The sequence below is a fragment of the Carex rostrata genome, chromosome 15 (assembly GCF_964058835.1).
Source record: "Carex rostrata chromosome 15, lpCarRost1.2, whole genome shotgun sequence".
NCBI classification, from domain to species: Eukaryota; Viridiplantae; Streptophyta; class Magnoliopsida; order Poales; family Cyperaceae; genus Carex; species Carex rostrata.
This window is the reverse complement of record NC_135932.1, coordinates 6,576,252-6,586,885: the sequence shown is the minus strand read 5'-3', so window position 1 is coordinate 6,586,885 and position 10,634 is coordinate 6,576,252. Positions and strand designations below refer to the sequence as shown.

At 34.3% G+C, this 10,634-nt stretch overlaps 1 protein-coding gene and 1 long non-coding RNA gene across 2 annotated transcripts; one reads left to right on the top strand and one right to left on the bottom strand.

Annotated features, from left to right (window-relative positions):
• Nucleotides 1-326: 326 nt before the first annotated feature.
• Nucleotides 327-2,501, bottom strand: LOC144566160 (uncharacterized). The gene is made up of 3 exons (XR_013515149.1): nt 2,405-2,501; nt 1,390-1,472; nt 327-422 (listed from the first exon to the last, which is right to left on the bottom strand). It is a non-coding gene; the product is annotated as an uncharacterized LOC144566160 (long non-coding RNA).
• A 3,123-nt stretch (nt 2,502-5,624) lies between these two features.
• LOC144566406 (desmethyl-deoxy-podophyllotoxin synthase-like) lies at nt 5,625-8,155 on the top strand. Its single transcript, XM_078316422.1, has 3 exons — nt 5,625-6,536; nt 7,027-7,333; nt 7,585-8,155. The coding sequence occupies exons 1-3, from the start codon at nt 5,640-5,642 to the stop codon at nt 7,920-7,922; spliced, it is 1,542 nt and encodes a 513-aa protein (XP_078172548.1). The 5' UTR covers nt 5,625-5,639; the 3' UTR covers nt 7,923-8,155.
• Nucleotides 8,156-10,634: the final 2,479 nt, after the last annotated feature.

Sequence of the window (10,634 nt, the reverse complement as noted above, 5' to 3'; positions counted from 1 at the left end):
CATGGTGGTTTAGCACTAGTTAGTTAGATAACCCACATTGATTAATCATTATGTTGGTTTCTCATGGGTTAGTTTGATTAAAACTATGTTGATACATGGTGAAATAGTGCCTCCAAACTACGCTAACAAAATTTAAGAGTTCCCTCCTGCAAAACTTTGTGCTCCAAAACCTCAGCCAGTACCGTACCGCCCTTAATGGTTACATGGTTTCACTGTCTCCAAATCCACCAAGAAGTACACAACGTCATATTAACCCTAACATCAGTATTCAAACTTCCCCTTGAGCGAAACTGTCACACCCCAAATCCCCGGGGTCTGACAGCCTGCCGCGTGTATCTATCAGGTGTCACATATACACGCAAGGCAGTGGATCTTTTATATGCATTACCAATATCCTCATTCGCTGCGTCCGTGTAATGAACCTGAAAATAATCGGGAGGGTGGGGGTGAGAATAAATCCTCAGTGCGAAATTTGCCACAGTTTAGATTATTGGACTTGCAATCAAACTCTATATTCAAAGATGAAACCCAAACAATAACAGTTCAAATAGATATATATAATCATAAATAACAGAATGCCAATGCTCGACAACAGTTTAATCAACCTGAAACACAGTTTACGGAATTTCCAAGATGAATTTCCAACACAACATATATTTTGGCTTAACTCGATTCATAACTCAGTTCATTAGGGCTTGTAGCAATTACAGATGTTCTTTCGAGCTGAACCATTATCAAACCCACATCTGTAGGGTTACTGACACCTACAGATGGCCAACCGCTGGACCCTTTATCTGACACCCATCTGCAATCGCTTGGCTTAACAGTTTATTAAGGTCTGGTTTGAATCATATAAAGAAAATCCTCTCTGGAATCATTCCAATAGTCGTAATATTCAATTGACCTTTCAAATGCATTAACACGTAGGAAAATGCCACCGAGCCATAGACGTTACACATGTCACCCACGATTTCCAATCACACATCTCATAACATAACCACCCTCCCTCGTCCCAACCGGTACTGGGAATATCGAGGGCCGTTCACCTAAGGCCATTTAGGATCCTGGGAATCCAAGTCAGCATACAGCCCGACTTGGAAAATTCATTGGATCCAAGTGCTTAACTTCGTAAATCCATTCACATACATTCACATATTCAATCCAATCGTGGTGACTTTCAATCAATATCAGATCACAATAGATCAACATAACCTATAACCATACCAGCATGCAAATCATTCAATTCAGATCAATTCGAGTTTACTTTGATTGGGCTATGCAAATGCTTTACACAATTCAGTGATGCAATCAATGATATTCAACATAACAAACGAATACACAGTTTAATTCCTGAAAATAAAGTATCAAACAAGTCCAAGAATCTCGCACCTTATTATGACGAGCGTACCGCTTAATTTAAAGATCAGGCGTCTCGAATTGCCTCGCGAAATCTGGCTCGACTGAGCCTACACCTATATTATACGATTACTTGGTTTAGTTCGGTTACATTCTCAAAACTTAAATTCCAAAAGCCGTCTTTCAATTCGTCAATTCTTTTATACCTTTCGGCTCATTTATAATTATTTTAATTCAAATCCAATTTAATAAGGCCCAAAACAATCAATCATTTCAATTCGATTCAAGTATATCCCAAGGTTTGTATTTTGCACAAAACAACCCTCAATTTAATTTATTTACATTTCAGAGCCATATAGGACTTCATAATATCAAGCCATGCATATAATATGTCACACCTATAATCACCCTCAATCTGGATTTAATTTAATAACAATACATCATTATAAATAAGAACACGGTTTATCAGTTATTATTTTATTTGTTTCCTTTATATTTATTTTAATCTAATAGTCTAAAATCACGTCCAATTAATCCACTCCAATTCATATTCACTCTGACAATCCATATATGTACAGTCCAGATCATTTTAAATTAAAACAGTCCAACTCTAATCTAAATTTTGAGATGCATAATTCATTTTTGAACTATGTTATATTTCAATTTCAACAATTCAGTCCATGTAACTTCAAATAATTAATAAACTAATAACACAATTAAACTGATACCAACACTTAGAATATTTAAGGTGTTCAATACCAATTCAATATAATTTCACATATGGCCGGCCACCATTTCAAACAAATCATTTCTTACATTTTAGCCCCTTTAATTCATACAAATCACCATGGTTCTATATTTTACAATTCCGACCATTAATAAAATCATTTTACAATATAACCCCTTATACTTAATTTATTCGAGCAATTCGATCGAGTCGGGAAAATCAACAACCCGTACTCGAAAATTAACAAATTCACATCCTACGACATTAATCAATTCGTCCAGACACAATTCAAGAAGTTTATAATTTAATTTAAAATTTAACCGAAAGAGAGGATGTCAAAGGAGAACGGTCGATTTCGAGGGTTTCGTCTCGCTCCGCCTTGCAGCTGTCTCACTTGAGCACGAGCAAGCACCATAGCCGCACCAAGGGAGCACCGGGACAGCACCAAGCCGAACCCTAATTTCTAGGGTTTCGGATCCTAGGCGGGTCTGGCGGGTCGGACCGAGAAGAGAAGGAGAGGGAGATGGGGTTGGTGCGGCTCGCCGGCGACGGGAGGGGGCGGAGGGGCGGAGCCCCTCTCTTTTTTTTCCTTTCTTTGGCGTAACAGAGAGGAGGGGCGGACAGGGGGGGGGGGTCTGTTGTGGGGGGTTCGCCAACAGAGAGGGAAAGAGAGGAAGGAGAGTGGGGAGTATTAAATGGGTTGCTTTAAGATCCGTGCTGAGTTGAAATCCAAAGGCCAAATCAATTCAGAGTATAATATAGTTTATGAATTTGAATTTTAAAGGTTATGATGATCTAAATATTTGTTTTAAATCGAATCGAACGGTTCTGACAATTTCTGATTTTTAATATATGGTCTCAATTGGTTATTTTTAAGACGTTCTATGTTACAAAAATTAGAATCAAGTCTCGTAAAATTCATTATATATTCGTTATAATATTTCAGGTGTTAAATTCTAAATTTCAGATTCGAATAAATCGATTCCCTTTATATAAATTTTATATATTCCATTAAATCTCTAAAATTCCTAAATGAACAATTTTATAAATTCACAAATCCAATTGTACGAATAATTTCGTATAATTATGCTCTTATTTGGAATTCAATTTATTGATTTATTTACACGAATCTAATTAAATCAATTTCTTCTTTCCTAAAACTTAAAAAGAATTGTAACGGATTTTCTAACTTTCTAATTTACCGAATAATTATAATTTTATTCCTAGTGCTATATTTTATCTTATTTCTAAATCTCTAAATTTTATTATACATTATTTATATTACGAAATTTTAGTTTCGTTTTAGTCGGTCAGAAAATTTCTGAACGATCATTAAGTTAATTAAACTTTTTATTTAAGCCAAATGATCGATTTATCAATTTAACCAAGTTTTAAAATTTCGGAATGTAACAGAAACTCTATCAGCGAGTCTGATCAGATTTCATGTACCAACATAGTACCCGGTACCCCTGCTCGTACAAGTTCCCTTGTCAGTAGTGTAATTCCCAGCTTTAATTTTCATATGCAATAAATATAACTTTAATTTTTCTCAAGTTTCATATGCTATTGATCTCTGATTTTGCTAGTTACATACATTTTTGAAGAACCTAATCATTATGTTGTGCAGAGATCATGTCGGCAATTAATCTTGAAGTCAAAGAGAACGTTGATTTAGCAGTGTCCAAGTAAATGATTGATGCTGGGATTCCTTTCAATGCTTGTAACTCCAAGCATTATCAGCCCATGTGTGAGAGAAATTGGAGTGTGTTTGAGTTCATTCACTAAAAAAAAAGGAACAAAATTGATGCTACTGGTTTTGGATCAAAGATACTGGTATTCTCCCTTTCCGGTATTTAGCATTCATGCTACTGGTACTGAGCATGTGAAATTACATACACTTGAAAATGCTAATTCTTAATTTTTTTTAATTTGTTGATTGTGTATATTTTGAAAACAGTGCTTGGAGAGCACATATCAAGTTTTTAAATTTTTTACGTTTGGATGAAACAAGAAAGTTTTTTACGCTTGGAGAGCACAATTTCAAAAGTATATCGGATCGATTTCAAACGACATATCCAAACCGTTGAAATCCATGTACTTTATGAGTAATGCATGTATATGCAAAATTTTGAAAGTTTCGAGTTTATTTGCTACAAGGTCAAGCGGTCAAAGAAATGATAAAAATTGAATATATAAAATAACTTATAAATTAACTTATAAAAGATTTATTTCTTTGATCGCTTGATCTTGTAGAAAATAAACTCGAAACTTTTAAAATTTTGCATGTACAATATGCATTACAAATGAAGCACATGAATTTTAACGGTTTGAATTCGACATTTAAAGTCGATCCAATTTACTTTTGGAGTTGTGTTCATCAAACCCTTTTATTAATGGATGAAGGAGTTAATTAATTTTGAACCGCTTCCAACTCAGTTAAACAATGTACTTACAATTTATAATTTAATTTAGTAATATAATTTTCAGTTAGGAATAAAATTCATTTTATTTAAATGATCTAGATTGAAGAAACAGTTCTAATCAATAAATAGTGAAAATGATGATGATAGTTACAATAAAACAAAAGAAGTATGAACATTTTTATTTGAGAAAATATTGACGAGACAGACAGAAAACAAAAGCCATAAATGTTGGCATGTTCCTGAGCAGTTACAAAACAAAAAAGATCAATCATGACAGTGTATTTCGGACGGAAATAAATCTGCTGCAATCTGAATTTCAAGAATAGTAATTATGAAATTTCTGTTTTTTCAAATCCAACCATTCAACTTTTTTTGTACACGTATTTCTAAACAACTGATTTTTCTGTGCATGCATCTCAAATCAAATAAACAATTAAATTTGAACAAGCAGAAATTGCAGGCTATTATTCATATGTAAGGATCGCAATAGATTCGGATCCTTGTCCGAAATGGATCTGAATCTGCTGCCATCCTTACATATGAACAGTAGCAATTAATGTAGAGTAACAATTAAAAAAAAAGAAAGTGATAGATTTTGACTAGCAATTAATACAGAGTAACAACTAAGAAACGTTGCCTCAACGGAACTAACGTTGTGGGTCTATATATAAATGACAATAGGTGGAGGTGGATCGGAGAGGTGAGGGGGAGGGGCGTGGAAGAAGTAGATCGGAGAGGAAATGTTACTCTAGTGGTTAACTGTTTTTCTTCGTAAGTTCAAGAGAACAACTACGGGTGCATATTCTCTTACACCCCTACCAATTAATGCACTCAACTACGGGTGCGTATTCTCTGAGATATCTCAACTTTTGCGTGACCGACGTGTCCGGTGCCTATTCAGGGTGATGTAGGGGTCAGTATTATGTGTGCTTTGAGATTCGTGCATAGAGTATTTAAAGTTTTAAACGGTTGGGATTTTCCAAAAAGTCACGCAAAGTTTGAGATATCTCAGAGGATACGAATTCCTCAACTACTAACCCCAAATATATTACTATATATACTAAATAAGTCCTTAAACGGCCAAAATATATATATCCACCGATACTGAGCTGGTCCCTTACCACTCTTAACATATGGATTATTGTCCTTCGTTTCCTCTTCTGCTATTCTCTCTTTTTTCCTGTGTCCTCATTCTTCTCCTTTTCAAGTCCAAAACAAACTACTCAAAACCTAGTCTAAGGTTCCCTCCAGGTCCATGGCCTCTCCCTATTATTGGGAACATCCACAATATTATCGGGTCACTCCCCCATCGTGCCATGCGAGACTTATCAAGGCAGTTCGGACCACTTATGCTACTTCACCTCGGGGAGACCCTGACCATTGTAGTCTCTTCACGAGATGCCGCCAGAGAAATCATGAAAACCCATGACATCAATTTTGCATCACGTCCGATCGGCGCTACCATGGATATCCTAACTTTTGGTGGGAAGGGTGTTATTTTTCCTCCGTATGGGGAATACTGGCGACAGGTGCGCAAAATATGTGTTCTGGAGTTACTAAGCACAAGACGGGTCCAGTCATACAAGTCAATACGGGAAGAAGAAGTTTGCAATCTGATAAAATATATCTTTTCATGTTCATCTCCTTGCGAACCTGTCAACCTTAGCAAGAGGCTAGCATCACTGTTAAATGATATTATTACAAGGGCCATTATTGGAAGCAAGTGCACGAATAAAGATGTGTTTTTGCGAGAGCTTGACAACTTAGTGAAGCTTGCCTCAGGCTTCAATTTAAATGATTTGTTTCCGTCATCTTTGCTAGCAAGATTGGTAAGCACAGCAGCAAAAAAGGCAGAGAGGTCCCAACAGACAAAAAGTCGCTTCTTAGATGAGATAATTGAGCAGCGCAGAGAGAGAAAGACTGCCAGAGAGGGAGAGGTGGAGGATTTGCTAGATGTGTTGCTGAGGTTGCATGATGAGGACACGCCTACTAATCATCTTGACATGGAAACTGTCAAAGCTGTGATCCTGGTGAGCCCTATATATTACTCGTCTAAAAGCATGCATACAGCATACATAGAATAAACCTGATTTAAATTAATTCAATACTAACATTTATTTGCATATATACAAACTTCTACTCAAATAAAATATTCATATGCAAACTGGAGTTGGCTATTTTCAAATTTGGTACTTTTACAATACTTTGTGAAAACCGCATAATGAAATAAAATTGATTTTTTAATACTAAAACTTCGGGTAAATTAGGCAAGAATATTTAATTTAGGAATCACTTGATCAGGAAGTTTATTTTAGTATATCACAAATACTATGGTAAACAAGATCCAAGTCCGGAAATTTCTTCGATGGTTCAGAGTGGTAGTATTGAAAATTTTAGCTGACATAACTGAAATTGACCGAAATTGTATGCATCGTAATTAAACTTTGCAGGTACATGTACCAGATCACCAGTAGGTCATCCTATCTATCACATTTGTTAACATTTTTCTTCAATTTTCAGGATCTTTTTGCAGCAGGTACTGAGACTTCATCAACAACAATAGAATGGGCAATGTCAGAGCTCCTTAGGAATCCCACAACTATGAAAAAGGCACAGTTGGAAGTACGCGAACTTCTCAAGGGAAGCACACAAGTATCTGAGGCAGATCTAGACAACCTAAATTATTTGCATTTAGTTATCAAAGAAACACTAAGGCTGCACCCACCTGCTCCTCTTCTTCTCCCAAGACAGTGCCGAGAGGCATGTCGCATCTTTGATTATGATATAGCCGAGGGAATGACCGTGTTAATAAATGTTTGGGCAATAGGTATGTTTGTTATAAAGTACTGTGCAACCAATACATTTTTCAAAAAGGCCTTAATTACCAGACCATATATAAGTCTTCTAGCAATTATTTAGCTGATATGGTAGGCACCCTCATAATGTCATACTCAATTCTTTACTTGTGATGCCTCAATTTAGAGATTGTAAACAATTTCCAAAGTACTTTAAACATATTGGAAAGTATTAAAGGTAATGTAATCAAAATCTTATATTATATTTATACACTTCTTACAGGCCGAGATCCAAAATACTGGGAAGATCCAGAGGAATTTAAACCAGAAAGATTTATGAACAGCAGCACCGATTTTAAAGGAAATGATTTCGAGTTTTTACCTTTTGGATCAGGCCGAAGGATGTGTGCCGGTGTATCCTTAGGCCTTGTCAGTACAGCATTGCCTCTTGCTAGCCTCCTTTATCATTTTGATTGGAAACTTCCTGATGGATTGAAACCAGATGAAATTAACATGTCAGAGTCATTTGGTATCACCGCTAGAAGGAAAACACCACTTCTGTTGTATGCAGTGCCGCACAAAACAAATATTGGGATACACGGGTTAGGGTCAGCTCGTTAGATGGAACGAGAGCTCTTTTCTTTTGGTTGTTTCACGATGTGTTTTAAGCGGCGCACACAACGTGGTTGATGAAATGTTGAACGAAATTTTTGTTTTCTAAAGTTGTACTTGTACGAAAGTATAATTATCATTGCTCACTGCAAATATTTGCTACCAGACGCCATGACGTATGGTTTATTATGAAATAAGAGTTCTTTTAAAGAAATTGTCGAACAGCTCTTGGCAAAAGCTAATTATGACAATGAATTCACTCATAAAACACTTAACTAAAATAACCAATGAAAGAGATATGAAATCTATACAGAACATGCACAAAAACATGGTGCTTTCAAGTGTTTTTTCATAACAAATTTGGGTTTGATGCGCTTTTATATTTGTGAACACGACTCTTAGAACAGAGCACGCACAAATTTGCTTCCTATGGGAATCCGACCCAAACTTTTCTCTTATGTTGCATTCACGTACCTTTGAGTTGAAGCAAAATAACTAGATATCTGACAATGGTGGCATGGTTTGATTAATTATTGGATTTAAAATGCTCCGTCCAGTTGAGAAATAATTCCTTGTGGTAAATTAAAAGTCTTTGTCAATCTCTCAAATCTCGTTTGGAAATCCTTCAGAAAGTGGCCTTTCGAGTTTCGACCGAAGCAATTGACGGGTCCGGATCCCCTAAAGCAACCCAACTTTGAGTTTTGAATCAAGACCGTCTGATTAAAATCCATCGTTTGAGATCTTCTCGGGATTCGGATTCATTTCTTGGGATGTGTGCGCTCCACTTCGGATGAATTATCACTAGAGTTTGGTAAATACCCCCGGGGACCCAACCCGGACCGGTCCGCCCGTGCCCGTGCCCGGACCGGACCGTGCCCGTGCCACGGGTATGCACGGGTACACGGGCACACGGGCACGGGTATTAAACGGGCCGGACCCGGTTTTTTCGAAAAATGCCCGTGAGAACCCGGACCCCCGTACCCGTAACCCGTACCCGTGACGCCCGTGCCCGTGAGACCGTGCGCCCGTGCCCGTGAGCCCGTGGCAGAATTTTTTTTTTTTTTTTTTTTTTTTTTTTGGGTCTAAATTTCGAAATTTGAACTCAAATTCTCCCCCCATTCCTCCCATGCCCCACATCCCCACTTTCTACCCGGACCCCTACCCATTTTTTTTTTTTTTTTTTTTTTTAAAATTCAAATTTTAATCCCTCCAAACAAAATTCTATAAATATACACTCATTCCTTACAAATTTTCACATCTCTCTCAATATTTTCATCTCTCATTCGCTCAATCTCAATCTCAATATTTTTATTATTCTCCAATTTTAATTTTATTGTTAAAAAAAATAGTTGTTAATTTAACAAATACGCAAACACAAACACGCAAACGGAAAGGGAATTCGAAGGTATTCTCGAAGATTTTCCCACGAAATTAAAAAGGTAACATTAACTTTTGTTAGATTACATTTTGTTAGATTAAATTTTGCTAGATTAAATTTTGTTAGATTGAAATATTGAATGTTAGATTTTTTTTTGTAGAAAAAATTTAGAATTTAAATTGAATGTTAGATTTAGTTTATGTTAGATTTATTGAATGTTAAGTAATTAGATTTGTTATATTTATTGAATGTTAGATTTATTAAATTTGTTAAGTAATTAGATTTATAAGATTTATTTTATGTTAGATTTGTTAGATTTATTTAGTTTATATTAGATTTGTTAGATGTGTAGTAATTATATTTGTTTTGAATATGTGATGTTAGATTTTATTTTTGAAATTCGGATTTATTTTTAATAGGTTAATAAAAGATGTTAGATTTATTTTGTTGAATATGTGAAGTAATTAGATTTGTTTTGAATAGGTTAGATTTTATTTTTGAAATTCGGATTTATTTTTAATAGGTTAAATAAAGATGTTAGATTTGTTTTTTTGAATATGTGAAGTAATTACACTTGTTTTGAATAGGTTATATTTTATATTTTGAAATTCGAATTTATTTTTAATAGGTTAAATAAAGATGTTAGATTTATTTTTTTGAATATATGAAGTAATTTGATTTGTTTTGAATAGGTTAGATTTTATTTTTGAAATTCGGATTTATTTTTAATAGGTTAATAAAAGATGTTAGATTTATTTTGTTGAATATGTGAAGTAATTAGATTTGTTTTGAATAGGTTAGATTTTATTTTTGAAATTCGGATTTATTTTTAATAGGTCAAATAAAGATGTTAGATTTGTTTTTTTGAATATGTGAAGTAATTACACTTGTTTTGAATAGGTTATATTTTATATTTTGAAATTCGGATTTATTTTTAATAGGTTAAATAAAGATGTTAGATTTGTTTTTTTGAATATGTGAAGTAATTACACTTGTTTTGAATAGGTTATATTTTATATTTTGAAATTCGGATTTATTTTTAATAGGTTAAATAAAGATGTTAGATTTATTTTTTTGAATATGTGAAGTAATTTGATTTGTTTTGAATAGGTTAGATTTTATTTTTGAAATTCGGATTTATTTTTAATAGGTTAAATAAAGATGTTAGATTTTTTTTTTTTTAATATGTGAAGTAATTAGACTTGTTTTGAATAGGTTATATTTTATATTTTGAAATTCGGATTTATTTTTAATAGGTTAAATAAAGATGTTAGATTTAATTTTTATGGTTATTTTTTAAATTATAAATTTCTAAATATTTCAATTAGTTTTTAAATTGTTCA

Coding starts and splice junctions, on each gene's coding strand:
- LOC144566406 (XM_078316422.1), top strand. CDS start 5,640: ATGGATTATTGTCCTTCGTTTCCTCTTCTGCTATTCTCTCTTTTTTCC. Junction 6,537..7,026: donor CTGTCAAAGCTGTGATCCTG/GTGAGCCCTATA, acceptor TTCAATTTTCAG/GATCTTTTTGCAGCAGGTAC. Junction 7,334..7,584: donor AATAAATGTTTGGGCAATAG/GTATGTTTGTTA, acceptor CACTTCTTACAG/GCCGAGATCCAAAATACTGG.